Here is a 26,614-nt window from a genome sequence, read left to right as displayed (position 1 = left end):
AAAAAAAACTAATAAAAAAAATACTATTAAAACATAGTAAATGATATTTCCAACAAAATAATGAAAAAAAGGTCAGAAGCGTGAAAAGTAGTGGAAGATATAAATAGGCAAACAACAACCACAACAAAACACTACCTGTCTTCTACTACCCCCACCTGTAATTTAGTGTACCAACGGGTACAGCTGCTTTTGCTGGACCTAGCTAATCATTCAATACTTGCCCCTATGGCAGCTTAAGCAAGCTTACTTCAAAATTCCAACTTCTAGGTAGGTATTCTGCACGTGCCCTTTTTAAATTAGGTCAAGTTTTTTATGTGCTGCTATTCAATTATGGTAACCTCTCTTGCTAGTCTTTCAAATTTGTATCCTCTCTAATTTCTACCGCAAACGCCAAAGCAAGCCCTTCATTCGTTCAACAATCCTCATTGACCAGGTATATATTGTGTTAATCAAGGCATAAATCGTGAGTCTTGCCTTTGTCGAGATCGTTGTTACGATTGAACAAGCGTAAATGATTGACAATTATTTCGAGTTATGTATGGAAAAGTATTACATTCATGTATGCAGAGCGTGGTCACTTTTTGTATGTGATGTTACGTGAGCTACTACTAACTATTGATGTTTATAGAAAGAGAGTTTATCGTGGAGTTTATAAGCTCTTATAGAAAGAGAACCTATAACAAATTTATAAATGCTATTAACTGTCGGTTGAGAATTGCGTACTTTAATTAGTCAAATTCTTAGTAACTATGAAATGAGACTGATGATCATTTTAGTATTAATGCATTATTTTCATATTAAAATGCATACCTATTATATTATATTTCATTTTTAGGGGGAATGGGCTTAGCCTCACAATAGGCTAGTAATAATGTGGCTCAAACTCGCATTTGGTGAGAATTGAACCTAAGATCTCTCACTTACAAGTAAAGAGGAATATTACTATATCGTAGTACTAAGTTACATTATATTATATTAAATAAGGTTTAAAGGTTAGCTCGTGTGGTAACTCAAATTTTAGGGTTTCAATGGTTTAAGATGTATCAAAGTGGGTAAATATGTTGCACATGAAAAAAAATTTAGCCTGACACATCTAAAATTTGGCTCTTCAATGACTGATTTCGTTCAGTTTTTTTTGGGACAAAATCAATTTCTTTTGCACTTAACATGCATCGTAAACCGTGACTTGTCACCAGTTGTCTTCCTTTAAAAAAAATGCATTGTAAGCGGTCCCTATTGGACTTTTTGGAACTTTTAGATAGGTATAATTATTTGTATAAGTATTCTTTAAATATATAATTATTTGTATTATTAAAAATAAAAACTTGATGTCATTTCTTAATCAATAGCATTCTTTGTTTCCTCAAACTGGGAGTCTCCGAGCTAGGTCGAAAACCCCTTTGAAATTTCTGGAGTTGAAGACCGTCTCCGTGGCTTAAGCGGCCATGGAGGAGCAGCTCTTTTTCCAGATAATGATCTAAAGTGGAACCTCAGTTATGGGCTACCTCAGCAACTTTTTGATGGGGGCTATATGTCACGCCTCGTTCCCGAAATACATGTTGGATCGACATATGATGCAAGAATATTCATGTTTAACTATCATGCATTACTTCTGAGACATTATAAAAAACAAACCAATGACTCAATATCGTAGTATCTTTTCCTGCTATTTTATAACTATATCTAATTTTGTGTTATATTGCCTATGTACCCAAAGACTAGATCAAGCCATGCATAGTTTACCAATCCAAACATTCTCATGGCTTATCTAGTGGAAAAACATAGAGTTCTAGAATCACTCAATAGAACTCCCCAGGTATGAATCACTAGATTCCAAACTACTTGACGAACCAAATAACAATCGGCATTGTCATTTTGTCTTTCACATGTCATAATATTTTCCAACAACAATTCCATAGTCACAACAAATAATCGATTCCATGAATCAAAGATGCAAAATATTAATATTTAACTACGTTGACAACCAACAAGATCAAATATCACTTCACTAATTTTAATAAAGCCAACATGCATAAGGTTTGCAGGATTTCCCTACCTAAAATCCAAAGTAATAGCATTGTAACCCTAGTTTACAAACACAAGCAAAGACCTTGAGCAACTCCTATTCACAAGAACCTAACGTTTCGGACTAACTTAATGGAATCAAATAGAAAATGGGATTCCGAATCATGCAACAAAATCCATAAGGAATAGGATTCCAAATCACTCAATGGAATCCAACTAGCAAGTTGTCGCCTATAACGGATTTACTGAGCAGAACCATTCCTTATAAAACCCTAGATAAGTAGTGATCACCTATTGCATATATATTAAGCATGATCACCCCTAAAATGCATATGGTCCCCCATCACGAATTAACCAAGCATGACCATAGGCATGCATCTAATAATGTGGTCCTGGTCCCCCATTGTGGATTAACCAAGCAAGACTATACTATAGTACTTAGCAGTGATCATCCTTCGTTACGTGTATGGTCCCCCATCACGGATTAACCAAGCATGACTGTATCCTATCAGTGTCGTCTCAGAGATTTTGGGGGCCCTGTGCAAAATTCATAAAAGGGGCCCTTCTTATAAGACATTTAAAAAAAAAAAAAAATTGAACAACGTATTGATGCTAAAAAGCAATATTGAAATAAAGTTTAAAACTAACTAACCATCTGTTTCTAAATATTATTAAATGTAAAGAAAGTTACAAAATAACCATAGTACTAATAACTAACAATAAGTTCAATCTAAAGAAACCAAATAAACAAAACTTAAAAAAGTCTAGCACTGAAGCTTCACTTAAAGATGGCTCTTTGTGCATTTTTTGCTGCAAAATCATCAATTAAACTTCATAATCAATTTTGTCTAAAAAATCACTTTCAATCGATAACAAAGCTAGTCCATTTAACATTTCCTACAACATGGTTGACCGCAAGTATGATTTTAATAACTTTAATTTTGAGAAACTCCTTTGTGCAGATGCAACGGTAACAGGTATAGTCAACAAAATTCTGTATGCAATGCTTGCAGTCGGGAAACAACGCATCCTCTTCAAGTAGTTCAATATGTCAATGGATGTCTTTATTTCTTTTGGCAAACGTTCTTGTAAAAGCTTCAACTCTACTAATAATGCATCCCCATCAACATCAAAGAGCTCATCTTTCTTGAGAAAGTTTTGAAGCTAATCACAACAATCTTTCATATCATTGTCTATCGAATTCAACAGTTCTGAAGTGAACAAAATCCCAAATATATCATCATACGCTTGATATTCTTCAAACCTTCTCTTTAGTGAACCAATAGCTTGATCTATTATATACAAGAAGTAATGAACCCTAAAATATTCCTCCACTGATTGTTCAGTTGGTTGGGATGATTCACCTTCATTCTCATCAAAATGTCTTTTTCTACGAACTTGACGCTTTTCTGGAAACACGGGATCAATTTCCATTTCAATAGCAAGTTTTTAGCATTAATCATAGCCTCTGCAAATCCAGTTTCTCTGTACTTTTCAAAATAAGCGATCAATCCTTGTACTTGTTCTATAGCAACATTAATAAGCATATCGTTGATGAAGCATATCGTTATTTCCATGAAAAGTCAGTGTGTGTTTAGCTAAATATTTCACAATGGAAATCAACCTTCGTAATAACTCCCTCCAATGCTCTTTTTCTTTCTTGATCTGGTCTTGCACAACTTTGTCAATTGTTTCATTTTTCTGCAATCTAAGACACAAATCGATCCAAGTGGTCATGTTCGAGATGTGATCAAAACTGTTTTCATGCTCTTTAAGCCTCACATTGAGATGTGTCCAATCTTTGTAGCCCTCATTTGCTAATTGACATTTGAGAGGCCCGCTCTTGAACAATTTACAACAAAAGTAGAACACTTTATCAACATCCCTTGAATATACTAACCAATCTCTATCATGTTTCTCTCCATTGGATAAATATCGAGTGTAAAAGGCTGCATTAAAACGCCTATTAAACTGATCTTTAGGACATTTCTCAATTGATAGATCTCTTGCAGGACTTTTTTCTGCCAACAAATCAATCCATTTAGGATCAAGACTATCCCAAATTTGAGGATCATAAATGTTTGAGGAAATGGATTCACTCGGTTGATCAATGACAATAGGAGCATCCTCATGATTATCACTCTCATCAAGGTCATCATCAATTTCATCATTGACCAAATCATCAACTAATTTCTCATTGTCATCCTGTTGTTCCGTAATTAAATCATCTACTGAACTTTGTGGTTCTTTTTCTTTCAGAAAGAACATATCAATAGCTCCTTTTTGAGACTGAATCAATTGTTCAACTTTTCTTTTTCTTTGACACTTCAAGTAGCCAGATGAATATTTTCTAGCAGGTGTCATCTTTTATATCTCAAAGAAAATCACAATAAAATTATTGTAAGTATGAACAATGAAACCTGATAGTCCGTAATACATGTGTGTCTAGCGATTTTTTGTGACTACTCTTCTCTTGATTTTGTCCTGAAAGGTACAAAAGAAAAAAAAATCATTATAGATTAGAAATACCCAAATCTTCAAGTTTCGAGTCAATATACTTAAATTAGTAAATATCTTATTTTGATCTAAGTCTACATCACTGTGGTCAGTTGAAATGTCTTCATGATTTGGAAGGTTTTCTTTAATTTCATAAATTTATAAATTAGTGTTTAATAATTTGTGGGAAATATAACAATGGGACGAAGAGAAAAAGGAATTACACTGGGAGAATGGGACACTCACATTGGCACAACGTTCTGGTGCTCTGCACTGAATTATTTGCCTCTGTAATGACGGTAATCTGGTGTGAAAAGAAGAAAAGTGAAACGCAGCAATGGGATTTTGGCATGAGAGAGAAGTAGTCTGAATTGTTTGCCTCGATAATGCGGTTCTCCAATTGATTAACTTTGCCTAGTAGTTGGCTTTTAACCTTTAAGCCTTTTAGGTAGTAGTCTGACTAATGGTTTTTAGGTAGTAGACTAGTAGTCTGATGGCTTTTGGCCCATCAGATTTTTATATGTATATATTTTGATTTGATTAGTATTTCTATATATTATTTTTATATAATATTATTTTATATATATTATTATATTCAATAAAAAATATTTTTGGGGGCCCCAAAATTTTGGGGCCCTGTGCCAAGGAACCGGTCGCACTCCCCCAAAGCCGGCTCTGTATCCTATGGTACCAGATAGTGGTCATCCATCGCAGATATACCAAACATGATCTCCCTTAGAACGAGTATGGTTCCTTATTGCAGATTAACCTATCAAGACCACATCCTCCAATACTAGGTAGTGTTCCCCATTGCGGATATTATAAAATATATCTTTTACAAATAGGGTCATTCAATAATCAAGCTAGTTTTAATTCTGATTCAAGTGAACTAGTAAATAACGTTAAATAGAATTAACATCTTTCCTACTATGATTCTAGATATTTTAGTAAACAACTTTAACATGAATCTAATTCTGATTATGCTCAACCCAATTTCTCCTTAATTCAATTCCCCTCATTTTGATTACAGATTAATAAACAAGCTATTAATCTATGCCAATCCTTTTTGAACAAATTGGGTCCTTCAAGCTACCAATACTTATTTGGCATACTATATTCTCCTTAAAGAAATACAATAAGGCTTCAAATGTATTAAACTGAATGTATATTTAACATTACTGTCGATGAAATTATGTATTATTGCCCGACGAACTGTACCTATTTCGTCGGGCAAACATCAAAATAAAAAAATTTCTTACTTTTTTAGTTTAATTTCAAATGGTTGAAAGATAATCGAATTTGATGATTGGGTCCCTTTTATCTATGATTTTAACCTTAGACTTTGGTTATAATTTATTCATACTTTTTACACATCACTTTCACTTCATGACTTCGTCACCCTTTAGGTGTCGGTTAACATACCTTGATTTTGATGCCACGTGAATATTCGAGTTGGGGTGTGTCAACCTAATGGCAAAATGTATTATGGGTGGCTGGGAGAGCTCATAGAGCGTGAGTGGCATAAAATCCCAAATTACCTTAGGGCAGACTACGTCTTATTCCTTAGGGTAATTTTGTGGTCTACTCACGACGTCAAGGGTAAAACCATCATATTGAGCACATAGTCTACGTGTCTTTGTCCTATTGGATGTGGTTAATTTATGTCGCCACAACAAGAATCTCCAATAATATAGGAAAGCAATCTGATCCTCAGTTGGGTTAGGTTTTGTGTCTTGAGGAGCAAATAGGTCGCCCTCGACAAGGCTTATGGGCCTTGCCTACCTTTTCAGAGCCCAACAAGATGTGGTGGCATCGTGGGTCCGTTTGCTTAGCCCAACATTATTGGAGCTATTAGTCCATAATCGGATTACGAAGGCGCACTTACTTCTATCCGCCTTACTCCAGCTAGTGAAAATTCATAGTCCCACACTTAAGGTAATATTTTTTCTTTCATTCAGAAGCTTTTTTCCCACTAGGTGTTTGGTAACATGACAAGGTTTTAATGTAGCACCTATATTGGGTTGGTCATACCTTTTAACGTGAGTGCTAACCGCCACTTGATCATCTCAAGCATTGATTTTGCATGACTCATTTTTTTCTCACTTTGGTTTTTTGTCTTATTGATATTACCGTGGTCAAGTTTTGGCACTATTCCAAAAATCATGCCTAGGCGCTAGACTATTAGTCACCGTCCAAATTAATCTATAGGTGTTTGAAAATTAAGAAAATGTGCTTAGACCTCCTTAGGCATCCGCCTAGGCGCCCGCGTAGCCCGTCTAAACGCACTTAGGCACTCGTCTAAACCTGCCTCACCTGCCTAGGTCAGGACTTTCACTTAGATAGAAAATCGATAATTTTTATTTTGGATTTTAATGTTGTTCAATAAATTGTAAGAGACTTGTTTAATATTTAGATGAACCAATTATATACTTGTTCCTCATATTTTCAATATGTTATAATAATTTTATCTACATGTCATTTTATTTATAATTTATATATCCTAATACAATTATGTATTTTTGTGGGTATAAATAGGCACTTAGTTATACGATATCTAATAAATTTACTTAAATCCATCTAGACTCCTGCCTAGGCGTCACCTAGCCGCTAGGCCCCAGCCCATAGTGTGGAGCCAAAAATAATCAAGAAAATTATAGAGGTGACACGTGGACTTTTGGGTAAAAAGGACAAAATAACCCTCAAGGCACACCGAGATTCCCACGCGCATGCAACGGACAATAACGACTCAATCAAAGAAGAGTCAAAGGTGATCCAAATGGTATTTATTCAAAACCCTCTCATCACTCCTCATCAAATCTTTACCCACAAGGTAACTCCCAATTATTCTTTTCAAATTGGGATTAAATACCAAATTAATTGATTAATTGCTAGATATTATTTGACATAATATCTTACAATTAGAACCAAAATTCCACCATAAGTGGCTGGTCCCTATTTCTCCAAATAGGGCTAGTCACACCCCTATATATTGCTCCACATTTCTTCAAAAACCTAAGTTCATTCTCTCCCTAAAATTCCTTAAACACTTTCTCTCTCAAATTCTAACTTTGGCATCAGAGATTCTTCGCCCAAAGCCCCCCTCCCAATTCATCGTGGGCGCATGAGGCTCTTGACCTTAATCTTAGGTGTTATTATTTTGCAGGTGCATTTTCGTCAAAGGAGAAGAAGGCAAAAATTTGCATCCATAAATTGGTGATTTCATTAGGAGTCTTGATTCACACACTCGAAGAAGACTCTCGCATTTAACGTTCCTAATTTTTCGTTCACTTGTAGATTTTCCCACATGTTCCTATTCTTAGATTTTTTTTATAAATTCTTTGAAATAACCAGGGAAGAAATACAATGACGAATAATTTTGGAACCACGACGAACAATACTCTCTATGGATTTTCACCCACACGGAAGACCGATGAGTAGAGGAATGACAGCCACCATCATTGCTAACAACAACCTATATAGTGGCAGAGTGTAGCAGTAGGCCTCCTATGCCATTTCTATCCATGAAGCCCTTGTCGCCCAATCAGAAGCCCAGGACCAGGAGGCCCACGAAGATCGATGATGCGGCTCAAGCTAAGAGACACAACCAAGCAATGAGCCTAGCCAATGCCTACAAGCAGGCTTATAAAACAATCTGATCTAGGAACCCATTTGTAGGCCCAAAGTTCTGATCTCACATGGCAGCAGGTGGAAACATTTCCAGTGAGCCTAACTTCCTAAATCAGGAGCCTAAGCCCCAAGCATAGTAGGCCTCCCCACGCGCAAACCTAGCAACGGTTCCAGTAGCTTCCCAAGCCCAATACGCGCGCACTCCAGTAGCCCAGCAGGTTGACCCGTGCCTAGATCCACGTTTGCGCCTGGGTGACCCATTTTGGTGATCCGGACCTATTTTTCAATGTTTTTGACATATTTTATGTATATTTGGCCTATTTTAGCTTAAATTTCTCGCCCATAGTCCATTACACTTCCACCACTCAAGGAGACGTATACTGTCCAAGCTCTTCCAACCCAAAATGGTGAACAACACTTGTCCCGACAAGTCATAGGGTTGACAAGCACCCTCGCGCAACAACGACCTTGGTGAATCAGCTCTTGCAGTGTACCGAGATACAGCGTGCCCCAGACGAGGTGTCCTGAAGTAAGGACAAGGGCAGACGATAAACCTTTCCAACAGCATCCTGATAAGCAGCCACTCAACCAGTCATGAATCGAGCGTTCCGGCAATGTACACTCTCGACTAGGCTCCTAAGATAGCGTATACTCTCGTCTTAGCACGCAGAGAAGTGTGCACTCTTAATTAGGCTTACAAACAAGCATACATTCACGGTTGAGACCACACTCTGATAATCAACATAAACAACCTTCTAGGCGAAATGTTCATTTGCGGCTAGGCCCGCAAGGAGTATCTTCCACCTTACATCTGAGTAGGCAGCACAACGGATAGAGAGAAGCAGTCACTCAATCTCGCTCAAGTTCAATCAGCAGTTTACGAGAAATAGGCTTAATAGCTTCTCCAGAAATAGGCTTGGTGGATTTCTCATAACTGCCCACGCGAGCAGTCTCATCTTTCTCAATAGGCGAACCAGTCTCAGCAGCAAGAGGAATAGGCATTGGTGCCACTTTAGCAGCAAAGTCCACCTTATCGCTCTTCATAGTAGTAAGCCTCTCCAAAGGTGAATTAGACTTAGCTCCCAACGGACGTCTTAGTACAGACTTAGGCATTGGGGGCATGACAAAACCTTTACGCTGAGCAATCTTATCAACAATCATACTAGCCATTTTCAGCATGGCAAACGTCACATGCTCAAATCTAGCAGTCTCATTTTTCTTCCCATTGGAAGAAGTCAAGTCAATCACAGGCCTTTCGGCAATAGGAGGACCTTTATGAGCAGCGGAGGAAGTCTTCAGTTTTTCTTAACTGGCATTTCTTGAATAGACAGGAAGATCTCTCACCTTTATTCATAGTATGTTTCACGACAATAATCGGCTGAGCCAATGCATCCGCCTTAATCCTCTTTATCTCCTCTCTCGGAAGCAACCCACATTTCTCAAGGGGACTAAGTAGCCAACGCTATTCATGGTACTCCGCAGGGGAGCTCAACCCATACTGGCTTTTCCCTAATTTTTTCTCTCAGACCAACAGGCAAGAGGCTTGCATGCCCAGCATTCCAACAGCCCATGAGGCCCGTGACCTCCTCATTTCTCTCAATCACTGGCCTGGCCCGTGTTAGGTCCAAGAGCCCAAAGGAGATGAGCCATGCGGCTCGCCTAACACTGTGCCCCAGTGCCTCAATCCGCAACCCCAATCGCATAGCTGCCCTTAGCTCTAGACAAGTCGAGTAGCCCAAGCATTGGTCCTTGCCACAACACTCCTCGGCCCATGTCGAACCGACTCTTTGCCCCTACCAGCCAACATGTCGCACCATCCCGACAGCTGCCTTGCAACAGCACTATCCAAGAAGAAGACAAGGAAAATTAATTTTTTCTTACCTTGGTGAGGCACGGAGAAGATGAAGAAAGCAACGAAATAAGGTCTTTATCACGGGCAAGTGTAGAAGGTTGTTATGGGAGGGGGAACAAATATCCCCTAGTTTTCTCTATCTTGTAAGGTAGAATAACTTGTGCTATGAAGTTGATTTAATCATCTACTTAAGGTAGACTTAGATAGACTTTAGAAGTGATTTATTTCCCTTTCCTAGAAGGATCTAATTTCCAATTAAAGAGGGAATCTACATCAAAATAGAAAACAATCTTATGTTTCCTAAAGCAAAAGAAGATCTCTACATCTGCTACCCTTTTCTACGAGTAGCCCAATAAGTGTTGGGCCATTTGTGGAGCAAAAAATAATCAAGAAAATTATGGAGGCGACACGTGGACTTTTGGGTGAAAAAGATAAAATTACCCTCAAGGCACACCAAGATTCCCACACGCATGCAATGAACAATAACAACTCAATCAAGGAAGAATCAAAGGTGATAAAAATGGTATTTATTCAAAACCCCTCATCACTCCTCATCAAATCTTCATCCATAAGGTAACTCCCAATTATTCTTTTCAAATTGGTATTAATTACCAAATTAATTGCAAGATATTATTTGATATACTATCTTGCAATTAGAGCCAAAATTCCACCATAAGTGGCCGATCCCTATTTCTCCAAATAGGGCCGGCCACACCTCTATATATAGCCCCACATTTCTTCAAAAATCTAAGTTCATTCTCTCCCTAAAATTCCCTAAATGTTGTAGGCATAATTTACTGAACAATTATGGAGGCCATAGAGAGAGAGAAAGGTGCACCAATAGTAGAGAGAAAGAGAGAGATGTATAATTATGGATGTGTGTTATTCCACCCTATTATGCCTTTATTTATAGTAGCAAGGAAGGTTAATTCCTTACCCTTTAGGATCACAACATTTAATAGGTAATCTACTCCTAATAGGAGTATAAGATACACTCTCATATCTACTAGGATTTACACAATCACATTCATATTCCAATAAGACTGCAACACTAAACACTTTCTCTCTCACATTCTAACTTCGGCATCAGAGATTCTTCGTCCAAAGCCCCCCCTTAAAAAATTCATCGTGGGCTCAAGAGGCTTTTGGCCTTAATCTTAGATGTTATTATTTTGTAGGTGCATTTTTGTCAAAGGAGAAGAAGGCCGAAATTTGCATCCACACACAGCCCGACTAGTGCTAGTGTCTTTTATAACCTTAGTTTGGTGAAAATGTATTTTTATATGCACCTGTAACTTAGATTCGCCTATATTTTTATACGCACCCCAACTTATATTCACATTGCCTATGCCGATCAAAATTGCACCAATCGCTCATACACTTCATTTGAAGTCTTGATGAGCCTACTTATTAAGTTCTACAAACTCAAGAGGGAGTGTTGTATTTACTATTGATTAAATATGTGATTGTGTAATTCAATAGAATTTTAGAAGATCAAATCTTTGTATAAGCAAGTAAAGTCAAGAAGAGATATATACATCATAAAAGTTGAGCCTCTTCTCCCTATCGTCCCTCTCCTACCTTCACCCTCTAAATTTGTTCTTTAGCAAAATCATTTTTATATCAAATCTGGTAAAAATACAAAGTTTGTACCAGCCATGGCCGCGGATACAGACCTTACCTAAAACAAAAATCCTTCGATATCCGATGACATCGGCACAGAATCATATGCTTGGATGACAATCCTATGCATATTCATATTTTATAGACACCAAAAAAAAAAAAAAAAAAAAAGGTATTTGTTTTTTATATTCCAACAAGAAAGGAAAGTAGATATTTCACATATCATACCACCAATAATTGATAAGGGCAAATGAACTGCCAGCAAATAAAGAATCAAACAAGAAAATAATTTAAATTTAAGTTGATACAATATGGAAGAGGATGGGGCGTAGGGACCTCCTTTCAACTTTTATTCAGTTTTCACGTAAAGATTCAAACTCCACTGAACGGAGGAGGATTCTCTCCCATTTTAATCTTTATCTCCTTTTCTCCTCTCTTATTTGAACAGTTATAGTTTAGCTACGTCGACATCTTATATTGATTTTTTTTATAAAAATAATAAGATAAAAAATAATATGTAAGAGGAGAGGAGGAAAGAGGATGAGAATATGATGGGAGAGAATCATACTCCCCAATGAACATCGTAAATGATTGAATGCGTTGCATTGGGGGGAGAGAAGGACTACATGAAACTGTTTCACTTTTATTATATTTTTATTTGATAATTAAATGTATGTAGATACATAAATTTCGATGAAATACAAACTCATTAAAACATTATATTTTAACATAACAAGGCTTCACATGATATACACTGTGTGCCTCACAAATCGCACACATCGCACATGATTCATCAAAACTAGACAAGTCATTAAGAATGACATGCGTAAATATTTGGAGGAAAGTAATCAAGAAAATTTTAATTTAAATCAAATAAATTAATTGAGTTAAAATGTCAAATCAAGGGTTGCTAATTAAGGATGAAGGGTTGTTGATTTATTTGATTTAATCAAAAATGACTTGACGAAGTCAAATCACGAATCAAGTTTCAAATCAAATCTTGGTGTTTTTGTCAATTAATTAAATTCAAAATCAAGCGTCGATATAGACTTAGGAAGCCTAGAAATATGGGGCTCAAAGATAAAGAAACATCTTCCTAGAAATTCATTCACACACTCATACACTTGGAAGATTCAGAAAGCTTTCTGCATCCTTCGGAAGAACCATCAAGCACCACTACACATGCCGGTTCTTCCATCACCACAAGCCAACTTGCAATATTCGTTTATCTGAGATCAAGTTATTACAACCCTCATATCAATAACCCCTTACAAATACACTTGTACAACCCAGAGATCGAAATAGAGGATTTAAACTTTGTAATCAGGGATTGTAACATTACATCTACATTAAAATAAAATTTATTTTATATACGTGTTCTTATTTGATTTGTTACAGAAATTTCACGTTTACAGTGCCATGCGTAATGGTAAACATGTGTCATATAAGTTGTTAATAATTTATGTACGTTTTTATTTGGGTAGCCTGTGTGTCGGTCCAGTCGTATAAAGATGGTCTTACTGTCATTTTATATTTAGCATTCATTGTCCTCACATGATCTTAGGCCAAGTGACACATAAACAAACCCAACAAATAACAAGTAACGTACAATTTTTCCTTCACTTTTATTATTCTACAATATTAAATTAAGACTTATTAGTTTCTTATGAACTATTTTATGGTCAAATCAAAAGTCTTCCTCATGTTCACTGTGAAGCTTTCTCTTAATTTTTATTTGGGATGTGCTATCCACACACTCCTTGATAATTTATGTTCGTTGATCTTCTTCAATTCATCCGATCCGACGGTCGAAAATTAAAAAGTTGTGTGAGAAGTAAAATGAGGTGTGTGGATATCACACCTCTTTTGTTTTGATAAAAGCTTCCTTTTCATTCAATGGTGCAAACCATTTATTTTCAGGTCAATTAATGTTTATTTTTATAATAAAAGTTATGTTTCAAAAGCATTTTTAAATAACCAAAAGCACTATTTAAATGAAATGTGTTTGAAATTATTATTTAATAAAGTACAAGTTGATTTTGGAAAAATGTTTTTAGCAGGAAACACATCAAATGTTTTTGGAAGTCAAAAAATATTTTTGGAAAGCGCGTTCAGTCTTCCTCCTCTTCACATGTACGTGAAAGGTCTTAGATTTGATTCTCGTTAAAGGCAAATTTGAACCACGTTATTATGACTAGCCCAACATGAACCTTAACTCACTTTCTCACTCCCTTACTAGGGATAATATTGTTTGTTCAACAAACAAACAAAAAAAACATTTTCAGTCATTTAAGAGCATTTCCTAAACAAGTCCAAAGTTATTTTGATTGGATATCATTAAAGCACACATAAGTGACCCAAGAAATGGTAGTGGATACATGCAACTACGACAGAAAAAAAAAAGAAAAAAAGAAAAAAAAAAAAAAAAAGAGACTTTAAGAATGGAGATTTTTTTTTTTTTTTTGATAAATGATAAGATAATTTTAAAATTAATCATTTAAACCAAGGAATAAAAGATTCAAACACAAAACTTCAAGCACAAAAACAAAGAATTTATTTTGCCAAAATAATGAAGATTCCTTATCTGGAAAAGGGCCACTCTAATTAGTTTATTTTTGGTATTTGTTATTATTATTTATTATTTATTTTGATCGAACATTACATATATTTGTCTCGGTGTTTAAATTTGGCATTTCATCATCGGCGGGTAAGCTCTGCTCTGCGCTTCAGCCTTAATGACACGAACGTACAAACCACACACACGCTCTCTCTTCCCCTTTATTCTATTCTTTCCCTACTCTGTCCCTCACATTTCTCTTGAATTTTTTACAGTACAGTTTAGGTATTGATTCTCATACAACCTCCCTGCCTCTCTTCTCTTTCTGTGACTTGTGGTGGAGGAGTTCTCATTTGATGTATCTTTCCAAGAACCACCACCGACCTGGTTTCTCTCTCCTCTCTCTCTCTCTCTCTCTCTCTCTCTCATCAGGGTCAGTGTTTCTCTAATTCTTCACTGCATTTTTGCTCTTCTTATTATTTTTTTCAAAATTTACTGACAAATTATTTTTATCTGAAAGAGAACTGAGCATGGGTTTCATGGTTGACTTGTTCTTTGTTTCTGATTAAATGGGTTTTTAGGTTTCTTTAATTGCTTCAATAAAGATTCATATCTTTGTTAATTAGGTTGGATTAAAACGCAGTGTAATGTGGGAAAAAGTAGAATTTGATTGAGGATTAAAGATTGATGCTGGTATTTAAGTGCTGCTAGGAATCAACGGTTTGAAGCTCTTACTGGGGTGCTGTAATTATTGTTGATTTATCAGAATATTAGAAATTTAACATACTCATTTAAGCAGTCTTAGGTCTCTGGGTATTTGACCAGAAAGAAGGGATAGGACCAGTCACTTTCACAGTGTCCCTAACCTTCTGTTTGGTTACTGAGAAAGAAGAAAATGAAAGGAAGTAGGATTCGATTTTACTTGCGAAATGATGAAAATATTACCATAATTAATTACTCCATAGTTCTGTTGGGTTCTGTTGCATTTATCAATCTTTGGTAAATAGTGAAAGTTCAAGTCCAATTGCTTTATTCGTTTGTGGGTTCTCTGGGCTTCCAGATGAGTGTAAAGCCACATCCATTACTATTTTTCAGCTTGACTAAATAGTTGATCTCAAATAATATTTTGTCTTAATTTATTTTGTTCGATGTTAAGTAGGTTAATTAGCACACCAGCATGAGTTAAGGGAGTTTTAATTCAAAAACTTGGTAGCTTGGGAGGAAATCAATGCTCAATTTGGAAGTACAATGAAATAGATACAGTTTGTTTAGATCCAAGATGAAATAGTACAATGAAATAGATACAATTTTCAATCGGTATTTACACTCGTGTTTTTGCAAGGATTGAGCGGCTTATTTATCATTTGTTGGTTCATAGACATTGTGTTTTAGTAGATTTAGTTTTCTTAGTTACCTTTGTATTGGAACTTTATATTTGACACTGTCACACACTGGGTCACTTTACATATGTATTCTCTGTTATGTAGCGTCTGTGGTTCCTTAGTTTTTTTCTCTGGAATGTAATTTGATTAGAACAAGGTGCTTTGCAGGAAAGAAAATTATAGCACACAATGCTAAAGAATATGATGGAAGAGAAGCAGTTAGATCTTAATCAGCCACTTCTGTCTGTAAGACGGTATTCACCTACAGTAGTCTCCTCAGAAGCTGATGACAAAAGGAAGGCTGATAAGTCACTACCCAAGCTACCTCCTCTTCCCTTTTACAAATCAGAATTGAAATCAGGTCCGGTGAGGCATCCAGGTACTGTTCCTTTTGTATGGGAGCAAATCCCCGGAAGACCCAAGGATGAAAGAAATTCACAAACTCAGGGTCTTGAACGGCCTGCCACTACACCAAGGCTTCCGCCTGGAAGGGTTTCAAATGCTAAGAAGCAAGCATTGGATAGAGGTTCTAAACGCACTACAGCTGCTCAATCCCCAACTGGAAATGTACTTTCCAATTCTAAAAATGATTCAACCTTTGATACAAAAGAAGTTACTAAGTGTGACAGCTCTAAAGAGGGGATGGAGGATAAGGATATTTCCGATTCAGAGGATGGTGATGAGACCTATTTAGATGCACTTGACGCACTTTCGAGGAGTGAATCATTCTATTATAACTGTAGTGTAAGTGGTTTGAGTGGACTGGATGGTCCAGATATCAAACCAACTGGAACCTTCTCGACAGATCCACAGACTCGTGATTTCATGATGGGTCGGTTCTTGCCTGCAGCAAAAGCAATGGCTTCAGACACACCTCAATATAGTACCAGGAAGCAACCAGTTGCTCGAGAGCAACCAAGAGGGATGAAGGTCGCCAGTTGGAATAAGCAACATCCACTTAATCAATACAAGCCAAATGATTTGCCACATAATGATATAACTGGGGACAAAAGTGAGAATGAAGGTGATTATATAAAGATCTGAAAATTTATTAGGTAACGTTTGCGAGTCATTTCCTTGATTTCGCTTAAAATTTTATTTTTTCTTCTGCACCTTGTTCCAGGTATGAGAGTGCAAGCGCAATTGCCCATTTCTTCAGTTAGGAGTGTGCGAGCTAAATCTTCCTATGCCAGTGCTTACAGAGAAGCTAAAAATGAGGTATTTTGCCTTATTTACGTGTGTTTCCCCCAGTTTCTATTTGTTATTATTACGTCAAGAATCTTTATTGAACAGTTTCCATATTTTCTTTAGCATTCTTGGGGCGATGCTTGTGAACAAAGATTAGTGAATGGACATCAGGAAGCTGTGATACCTAAAGATAAGAATGATTTGAAATGTGAATCCAACCAGATCACCAAAATAAGTGAATGTGAGAAATTAGATGGGTCACCTGTACATAGGCGTCAGCAGGGTAGTAACATATCACCCTACCGAAAGGAATGTTTTCATCATGAAGAAAAAGGTTTTCTTGGTATTCCTGAAAAAGCAAAGAACTCCAGGGAAACTAGTAGCTCTGGAAAGTATCAAAAAGGGCACAACAATTTTAGGGAATTATTGGCTACTGAGAATATTGCTGAATGGGAAATGGGCCCAGGGAGTCCTGTAGTTGAGAAGACTCTGTATATTGATTCTGTGCATACTGTAAAATCTCCGAATTCAAATTCACATTCCTCAGATACAAAGGGCAATATGATTCAGTACAGAGGGAATGATAATGAAATTCCTGAGAAAAGTAATGAAGTGAAAGAAACCCCTTTGGCAGAGTTTTCATTCCAAGATATTGAGCACTTGGGTGATGGAAATGAGAAGGCTATAGTGCCGTTTCAAAGTTTGGAGTTTCCTGACTCCAGCTTTCTATATTGGTCTGGCAGATCCAATCAGGATGATCAAACAGATATGAGAAGTGGTTCCATATTGGATCAGGATTCCAGCAGATTTGCAAGCTTAAAAGTGGTTGACCAAGAAACAGTCAACTTGAAAAGCCAACATTTAGAGAAATCAGTTCACTGGAAAAATTGTAATGGCCTTACTCGGGACTGTATTACATCGACAACTGAAAAACTGAATGATGAGAAAAAGAGTGATTTAAAAGGCCAACAGTATAGAAAGTCAGGAACAAAAGAAAGTTCGCATAGTCATGGTCAGAATTCTATTACATTGACCAGCTCAAAAGTGGCCTACAGGGGAAAGATTGATTTAGAAAGTCGACGACTTGTGAAATTTGGTAATCAGGAAAGTGCCCAGGGCCACAATTCACGACTGCCTCTTGGACCACCTTTACCGAAATCTCCATCAGAGTCTTGGTTAAAGCGCACCTTACCTAGTATTTCCTCGGGGAGCTTGTCTTCGCAGTATTCTTCTGGTTCACAGATTTATGCTAGCAGTCAGCCTTCGAAGACTTCCTCTCTTGATACCAAATGGGAGACAATTGTTAAAACTTCCAACACACACCATGGACATCGGCGGTTTTCAGAGGTAATTCCTTAACTCTTCACCTTAACTGCTTAAATTTACCTGTTCGGTGATGGGATTTGTTTATGAAACTCAGTTTATATTTTGTCAGGACCTTCTGACACCTATACCGGAAGCTTAGAAGTCGGATGTTTATCTGAAGCTCACCGGCCTACCTGAATATCCATGCTTTCTATGGGTGTAAAGGTGCTGAATATAGTTTTTCCCTTTCACTTTTTCTATATGTTTCTCTCGAATGTGTTGCCTTCGTAAGTTTATACACAGAAGTCAGTACATAAAAACTGTATATCAACAAGCCCATTTCGTATCATATAATTTTCGTGTAAATCGCATCGTATCATTTTTTGAATTACCTTTCTTTTAGTGGGATTCTTGTGTAATGGGAACCAAAAAATGTATTTGTTTCTTCATTTCCTTAATAAAAGAAAACTGATGTAGTTTGTGCCGCTCACATATATGCGGATAAATCCTTGCGTAGTTCAAATTTAATATTTTTGTTGAGTTGATGCGCCTTTAGAATGAACATATGAGTTTGATTTACATGAAATTCGAGGCTTAATTTCTCCGATCGATTATTGAGCACATTTTGACGGCTAGTTTGAGAGGGAAGTATTTGTTTATGTTTTGCTTCAAAAGCCTAGGATTCTTATGCAGCGTTGCTAAGAAACTGTTGCAAAAGTGAATCGTTATCACATCAGTGGGGTTGCAGTTGCTAAATGTGCTGTCTCATATATTCAAAAGGAAATAGTGATTAGGGGTGGATTCAATACAGTTATCGTACTAAAACGCGCATACCGATTACTATACTAAATTTTCAGTTTGGCAAAATTTATTACTATTACCGTACCAAATTTTTGGTATACCGAAATTTGGTATGCTCCAAATAGTTCAATTAATATGGTATGATAATGGTAATTGCACTTTGTTAAACATATATATTTATAGCACATTAAACATAGTTATGGCATGGTAACTGACATCATCTTGTTTGAAGACATGTCTATAGCGCTTGGCAATGGTGAACCCAATTATTTTTTCTTACAACATGCAGATCGCACCTACTCCTTCCTTATTACGAGAAGGTTCATAAACCCAATTAACCTTAAAACAAGACCAATTACAAAATCAATTAAAAGAGATGGATGAGTGTGGAGTCCACGACGGAATGGAAAAGTTTTCAAAGAGAGAGAACCTGAGTTACTGAAGTAGTTATTTTTTTTTTTTTTTGGTTTCTGCCATTAATTAGGTCAGGTGGGGAATCAAACCAAACAAACATTATAGGTAATATTATAAACATATATATATATATATATATTATATAATTACATGTTATATAATTTATATATTCTATATTATTATATTTTTCTGACGGTACAGTAATGTCGTGGTAATGGTATTGAATATCAAAATTGTACCATAAAATTTTAGTTCGGTACAATACGGTGCCATTAGCTATTAGCACAAAAAATTTGACACAAAATCAATATGATACGGTTAACAATTCAATTAGCACGATAATTTAGTAATAAAATTCACCCCTAATAGTGATGCTTTTGGGTCAGTCGGCCGGGCACGAATGTGTTGATGTGTAGATGATTTTGCAGATTATTTCTTTAGTGAGTTCTTGATGATGTAATATGGACAATTGGAATAATCCAATTGTACCAACTAGTTTTAGTGGTTAGGTGAGTCTTTAGCTCAAGCATGTGTAAGACTCCCAACACCCTTCACGAACCACCTCCCAACACGATCACCTAAAATCACACCATCTAGAACTCGAGAATTGGTGAAGCAAGAGGCTGTAACATCCTCAAAGAACCAGCAAGAATCGCCGCCACGAGAACAAGAAAGCACACAGGGTGAACCCACGAGCAGTATCACTGACAAGGGTGAACAACAGGCAGGACCAATAATGGTCAACAAGGATGGTGGTGTGAGCACCCGAGCTAAAGTTCTACACACCCTGCCAAATATGAGCGACAAGTTGTGGTAAACGAAGGCAGTAACCGACCGGAATTGAGGATAGAGGTGGTGGAACCAAAAGATGTGGATGATGGAGGGAGATGGGGCAAAGAGGGGGTATGGGTCAAATGAGGGTGAATGGGTCAAAGAGTATGGAGGAAACGGGGGAATGGGGTTTAAATCTCAAAAAGGTGAAATCAAAGGCAAAAGGAGAATATAGAGGATGAGATCGTGAAAATTGTAGGGGAATGGGAGGAAAATTTGCAGGCAACAAGAAGAGCAAGAAAGAACTGAAACCAAGCAAACCACTGAAACAAAACACGCATTAAAAAACATGGGACTGGTACTGACCCTAACCAAAGTTAGGGCCGGCATCGACGCGGATCAAAGAGAATGAAGATCACTCACGCGACGGTGTGAAAGTCTCTCATGGGGGGAAGAGAAAGAATTTTTTTCCTTCTATAATATTTCAAAGCTCTCGTCTTTTGTAACGGTCATTGACTGTCTGTGATGATGAGTGCAAAGAACATTCTTTGACAAATCTCTCTGCCATCTTCCTCTTCATTCCCAGAAATCCAAAGAGGAAATCCCTCAATCTTGTTCAAATCTTTTCATAAATCATATACGTACACACATACATACACATAAACACTAACACGGCCTCAGAGCAGGTTTCTTTGCTTAACTGGGCGTTGAAATTATGTCTTTGTTGTCTGAAATCTCGAGGTGAATCGAACCAAGGAAACCTCTCATTTCTTCAAAACCGTGTCTAAGACCAATTCCAACAGTTGGACCCAAACTCAATTATTAAGGTCCATTAAAAGACAGAATTAAGGTCTTTAAACAGTGAATATCACCCAATAAGTCAGACGTAAAATATATTAATTTTAAATGGTTGTAACCCTAGTCCTTTTTCAGTAAGGATTTTTTATTTTTTTTTCCAACCAACAACTCAGTCAACCAAACTTCAATATACACACACCAAAACAGGCAAACTATACAAGACTACCATAGTAGAATTTAAAATTGGTACCAGGTGGAATAACCTGCAATTTAAAATCCATATACGTGCTTGTCTGACTAGTCAACAACACTCATAAATTAATATCAAATATGTTAGTTTACTCATAGCGGAAGGAATTAAATTAAAGCTCAGTTTACTAAATTGTTCCTAGTTAACTAAGATCCATTTTAGTGCACATTTTAACTTTGACAATCTTAGTTGCATGGACTTATCTCTTTGCAAATAATGACGAACATATAACACAAGCAAATGGTAAGATAAGTAAACCAGAAAAGCGATAAATTGCACATGATGTTTTTGGCTAGAAAACCCCACCTTTAGGTTAAAAAAATCAAGGATTCTCCACTGAGTCCAATCCACTAGTGAAATCAATATTCTTACAAAGTAACCCCCCAAGCTCAATTCCTAGATCCTAATCTACGGAGCAGTTTGTACCTTTGTGCAACCTTGCCTTTCACGAGATGGACTCCTCTCAATGAAGAGGCAGCTCCTCCTCAGCTCTTCACTTTGTGACACCGAAATCAAATCAACTTATGCAAATGATGTTATGATGAAGTTGATGCAAATCAGGATTCGATGCCTAATTAGATTCACCAGTCAAACACTTGAAAGATGAAACTGACGGGAATCCAAAAAGAGGTCAGCTCAAAAATTTGAAACTAGAGAAGCTTAACCTAAAACAAAGATCAAAATTACAAAAATAATGCAGCCCTAATACGCAATGATCTGGGTATCTAGTGCATGAATATGATTTTGTGGCTACGATTTTCAAGTAAGAACAAAAAAGCAGCTCCCAGCTGAAAACAATCATTTAAAAAAATATATAAATCTCCTAACCAACTGAAAATGAAACCCTACATGAAGCTTTTATAGTAGGCTTTGTTTCAGACAAGAAATAGGACAAGAAGAGACACGTCTCATATGCAAACACAATCTGAAAAGATCAAGGGTTGAAAACCACTCTCGAGAAAAAGGTTGTTAGAAAGCTCATGTGAGTTGTCTTAAAGTGTGTACCCAACTCGCGTGAAAGCAGTGAGAAGTTTTGACCAAACAGAACGAACTGAAAATAATGGCATAAAATGCGTATGTATTAACAAACCTTTGATGAAAGAAATTAAGCACTTGAAGTGATATTTCCAGCAGTATGATCCCAAAATAGCAATTAAATCCTAAATCAAATTATAGCATGTGTGGTACAATTTACAACATTTGACTAGGAAAGCAAAACAATAAAACTAGACTTCACATAATTCACTTTCCAAATGTGCATCACACGCTTTGTATTAATCTACCGAACCACCTTTGGAGTCGTGAATGAAATGAGGAATAAATGAATTCATCAGGAGTTGGAGTCGTGAAGGAAATGGGGAATAAATGGATTCATCATGAGTTGAAATTATGTACTTTTTTAAAGTGGATCTGTTTTAAAATATTTTTTCTATTATTTGGACTGATGAATTTAAATTTCAATCGCTAGATCTTTTTTTACCGTTGGATTTAAAAAAAAAAAAAATTGGACTGTTAGATCAAATTCAAAAGATTGCCCAAGCAAAACCTTGATCTGGACCATTGATAACCAACAAGCCAGAAATCAAACGACTACGTTTGAACCAAATTTGATCGTTAGATAGCTGGGGTCCCTACCATGCAGGGTCGAGTAGCCCTTGGGTGTTGTGTTTTTATTACAAAAGGTATCAGTGATATTAGGGGTGGAAAAGGAAGACAATGATTGAAAAAAAAAAAAAAAAAAAAAAAGAAGAAGAAGAAGTAGATGGAGGAGGTAGTATTTTAGTTTGTCCTAACTATTTATAAGATCAAATACAATAAAAATAAAAATATATATAGAATTTTTGACGTATTATAGTTATAGATAACCAATGATCCAGTCAGTTCTCAATAATGAAACTTCTAAGAAGTATTCATGAACCTAACATTATTGAATTTTCAACCGAAGACTTTAAATATCATGATTTCAAGTCCCTACCATGCAGGGTCGAGTAGCCCTTGGGTGTTGTGTTTTTATTACAAAAGGTATCAGTGATATTAGGGGTGGAAAAGGAAGATAATGATTAAAAAAAAAAAGAAAAAAAGAAGAAGAAGTAGATGGAGGAGGTAGTATTTTAGTTTGTCCTAACTGACACACCCCGACCCAGAAAGTCCACTTGGACCCTGAATCAAGCTGTGCTGGCCGACACCTGGAAGGTGACGAAGCCATAAAATGTGATAGTGTACAAAAAGTGAATAAATTTGAATCTAAAAGTGTCTAAGTACCAGAGTGCGCTACGAATGGGAGCGAACCCATTTCACACGCGATATCAGAGCATAAGTAAGGTACAGTAGTATGGGTAAGAATCATACCCTAAAAAATATCCATCAATACTAAGATTCGCCACAGATTCTTATCGATACAAACTCAGCAGCTAAAACGTAGAGGGCACCAAACAGAAGGTGTGAGTAAGCAATGAAACCAAGTTTCCCAAAGTTATTACCTCTCTAAAAGTAATGCCCCTAAATGTAAAACCCGTATCGTTTTCCATAAGACAGTACAACATATATACATACATCCAAACCATACTCAGAAATGACCAAAACCACGGTTTGCCATTAACTCCACCATACATTAATAAGTAGGCCAAATGAACTAAATCAATACAAAGTGATATATCAGTCAGAGTCATCTAAAATGACATGTACAACTTATCCGTATTTCATCAATCATGGCTAGCATATAAGTCGGAGTCACCTCTAGTGACCTGTACGACTTATCCATATCTCATCAATCCTGGCTAGCATATAAGTCGGAGTCACCTATAGTGACCTGTACGACTTATCCATATCTCATCAATCATGGCTAGCATATAGCTCAATAAGTATACCTGCACACGAGTCGGAACCACCTAAAGTGGTATGTACAACAGGACTGGGTGTAAATAAATATGCTCAAGTGCTACGATCACGTGAAGACTGGACGAATAATCGCGGGTCACCTACGAGTCGGAACCACCTAAAGTGGTCTGTACGACAGGACTGTGCACCTACCTTGGATCCAAGGTGAGCGTAAGGTGCGGGAGGTGAACATCACGTGAAGGACTGTGCCCTGGCCACGGGCGGGAGCACTAACACCGGGGTGCAGGTTTATGAGCTCTCAATGCATCTCAATATAACATGTGCAACTCATGGCAACCAGTACGACAATATCGAAGTTGCCTAACACATAACTGTAGTCATGCTATAACGCAATCGATTCAACTAGTACCATAAACTCACCTGAACTTACCTGGGTGTCTTGAGTTCACCTTTGCACTTGAAAGCATTCCCAATAATTATATGCAAGTAATATACATATTGATATACCATGATGCAATCTAATACTCAACCATGTCGTAGCATGTTCAATTATAAACAATACAGTGAGAAGTGTACAATCAATAACGCCCTACTCCCAAACTACTTATTTTCAGGGATAATTATCCATGATGACCCAATTAACACTAATTTAGCTAACTAATTCATAAAACTAAAACTTGCCTTTACCAATTTCCTTCGCCTTACTCAATTTCCCAAGCAAGGCTTTTGTCTCACATATTTTATGGCTGCATCTAACGTCTCGTTAGACTGCCTACGTACCCTAAATAGGGATCAAGTCATTCGTAGTTCATATAGGTACTTCAAGCATTCACAATAATTATATATGAAAGTAATATACCTAATCAATTTAAAAGTGTCGATAGAACTCTCAACAATATGTACGATAAAAAGGAAAAGATCCACTTACCTGGAGTCCACGCTATGATTCTCTAGCGCACACATCGAGGCATCCTGAATGATTGGTCCCTGTGACCAATTATCAAATCACATCTCAGAACTCTTATCTGAAGAATACGTAATTCACATAAAACACAACCTCAACGACATTCTAAAATAGTTTGATACCCATTGACCACAAGTCAACCGTCGATCAAAGATCGACGGTAGCGTTTACAACCCAGTATAACTTGACCCGGAAGATCCGCATATCAGATTTCCAATCCGCAACTCCCAACGATCCACAATATGTTTCTAGAATAACATACTAAAATTTCATTACGATCTAACGGTCAGATCTCCGCCAATTGCCTAAAACAAGTGGCCATGAACATTTATTTTACTAACTTACAAATCCAATTCAGGAAGATCCGTAAGTCAGATTCTCAATCCATAAATTCCTATGATCTTTAAATATTACATGTATCCAATTTTGGTGACGATCCAACGGTTGGATCATCGATTCACATTTTTATCAAGTAACGTATCGTAACGAATTTAGGTTCCAACAATCAACCTACGTCATTCAAACGACAAAACTGAATTCAAAACATTCGACATAGCCTAAAAATAGCATTGGCGGCTCACTGGCCACGCGCCGCCGCACGCGCTGCCGCGGGTGGCGGTCGGCCGCCCCGACTCGCCGGAAAATCCAACTATTTCCAAAAATTCTCAAACTTCACAGAAATGAAGATCGCAGTGAGTGGAGAAACTTTCATACCTGCCATGAAGTCCAAAAGTGGACGGAAGATGGTCAATTTTCCCACGAAGCCGGCGGGTGCCTAAAACTTCCCCACGTCGATTCGTCGTCTACGGTGGTCCAACGGGGTCAAGGTTGGTTGGGTTTTGCTCCTGGGATGATGGGCTACAAAGCCCAAGTGGTGGCATCGGCCATTGCTTTGCCGATTTACCGGAAAATCGAAAAGGGTGACCGGAGCACTATTGATTTTCGTCAACTTTCGTGACCTCAAACCGCCCCATACCATGGTTAATCAAGGTGGTTCTTGGGTGGGTTTTGTAGAGGGGAATGAGAGCTTCAAGATGGTGGTGGTGGCATCGAAAAACTCCACCGGAGTTGGCCGGAATCGGCCTTGGAAGATGGACTCGCGGTGGTGCGGGTATGGGTGCACAGGAAGCTCTCTTCCCTTCTTTTTTTTTTTTTTTTTTTTTTCTTCTTCTTTCTTTTTTGATTGGCTGCAAGCTTCACTTTTATTTTTTAATTGGTTCCTTGTCGCTTTAATTTAATTGGTCCACTAATCCCACAAGGTGAGAATTTAAATATTTAAATAACCAATTTCAAACGTCCATAAGTATACCGTTATAATCCGGACTCGCAAACGGATTTCGCCTATACATTCGCACCAAAGAGTACTACGAGGATATGCTTAAAGAATAAGTCTCACATCTCTCAAGTCGATGGTCAACGGAAGTCAAAGTCCTTGCCTCTAGGGCAATTTCGTAAATTCACGCTTTTAAAATAAAATAAAAACGTAAAATTTGGAACGGGTTGTCACACTAACTATTTATAAGATCAAATACAATAAAAATAAAAAAATATATAGAATTTTTGACGTATTATAGTTATAGATAACCAATGACCCAGTCAGTTCTCAATAATGAAACTTCTAAGAAGTATTCATGAACCTAACATTATTGAATTTTCAACCGAAGACTTTAAATATCATTATTTCAAGTCCCTACCATGCAGGGTCGAGTAGCCCTTGGGTGTT

General features: G+C 37.0%; 2 protein-coding genes, 1 long non-coding RNA gene and 1 pseudogene across 7 annotated transcripts in view; 1 reads left to right on the top strand and 3 right to left on the bottom strand.

Moving 5' to 3' along the window:
• Positions 1-2,803: 2,803 nt before the first annotated feature.
• Positions 2,804-3,602, bottom strand: LOC148694422 (uncharacterized; annotated as a pseudogene).
• Positions 3,603-3,842: 240 nt separating this feature from the next.
• On the bottom strand, positions 3,843-4,389 carry LOC137740694 (uncharacterized). The gene is made up of 2 exons (XM_088700704.1): positions 3,989-4,389; positions 3,843-3,867 (listed from the first exon to the last, which is right to left on the bottom strand). The coding sequence occupies exons 1-2, from the start codon at positions 4,387-4,389 to the stop codon at positions 3,843-3,845; spliced, it is 426 nt and encodes a 141-aa protein (XP_088556830.1).
• A 9,885-nt stretch (positions 4,390-14,274) lies between these two features.
• On the top strand, positions 14,275-18,561 carry LOC137741155 (uncharacterized). 5 transcript variants are annotated; one of them, XM_088700237.1, is made up of 6 exons: positions 14,275-14,330; positions 14,456-14,613; positions 15,731-16,586; positions 16,686-16,780; positions 16,874-18,097; positions 18,186-18,561. In XM_088700237.1, exons 3-6 carry the CDS (start codon positions 15,752-15,754, stop codon positions 18,213-18,215), a joined length of 2,184 nt encoding a protein of 727 aa, XP_088556363.1. In that variant the 5' UTR covers positions 14,275-14,330; positions 14,456-14,613; positions 15,731-15,751; the 3' UTR covers positions 18,216-18,561. The 5 variants fall into 5 exon arrangements, with proteins under 5 accessions (XP_088556363.1, XP_088556365.1, XP_088556364.1 ...); XM_088700239.1 differs by having other exon boundaries at positions 14,288-14,330; positions 14,456-14,567; XM_088700238.1 differs by having other exon boundaries at positions 14,315-14,369; positions 14,456-14,567.
• A 5,101-nt stretch (positions 18,562-23,662) lies between these two features.
• LOC148694421 (uncharacterized) overlaps positions 23,663-26,614 on the bottom strand; it is a 3,021-nt gene continuing 69 nt past the window's right edge. Inside the window, exons 1-2 of the long non-coding RNA XR_015966402.1 lie at positions 25,606-26,614; positions 23,663-24,914 (exon numbers count right to left, since the gene is read on the bottom strand). The exon at positions 25,606-26,614 is cut by the window's right edge and continues 69 nt beyond it. This is a non-coding gene — a long non-coding RNA (uncharacterized LOC148694421). The remainder of the gene's footprint in view (positions 24,915-25,605) is intronic.

The sequence above is a fragment of the Pyrus communis genome, chromosome 9 (genome assembly GCF_041283825.1).
Source record: "Pyrus communis isolate YQ-2024b chromosome 9, ASM4128382v1, whole genome shotgun sequence".
Classification (NCBI taxonomy): domain Eukaryota; kingdom Viridiplantae; phylum Streptophyta; class Magnoliopsida; order Rosales; family Rosaceae; genus Pyrus; species Pyrus communis.
This window is presented reverse-complemented; position numbering and strand designations above follow the sequence as displayed.

What these genes read in the sequence shown, in the direction of transcription:
- LOC137740694 (XM_088700704.1), bottom strand. Translation starts at nt 4,389, where the DNA reads ATGACACCTGCTAGAAAATATTCATCTGGCTACTTGAAGTGTCAAAGA. An exon ending in CCTAAAGATCAGTTTAATAG is followed by an intron (nt 3,868 to 3,988) that starts GCGTTTTAATGC and finishes AAATTGTTCAAG; the next exon opens with AGCGGGCCTCTCAAATGTCA.
- LOC137741155 (XM_088700237.1), top strand. Translation starts at nt 15,752, where the DNA reads ATGCTAAAGAATATGATGGAAGAGAAGCAGTTAGATCTTAATCAGCCA. An exon ending in GGACAAAAGTGAGAATGAAG is followed by an intron (nt 16,587 to 16,685) that starts GTGATTATATAA and finishes ACCTTGTTCCAG; the next exon opens with GTATGAGAGTGCAAGCGCAA. An exon ending in GACATCGGCGGTTTTCAGAG is followed by an intron (nt 18,098 to 18,185) that starts GTAATTCCTTAA and finishes ATATTTTGTCAG; the next exon opens with GACCTTCTGACACCTATACC.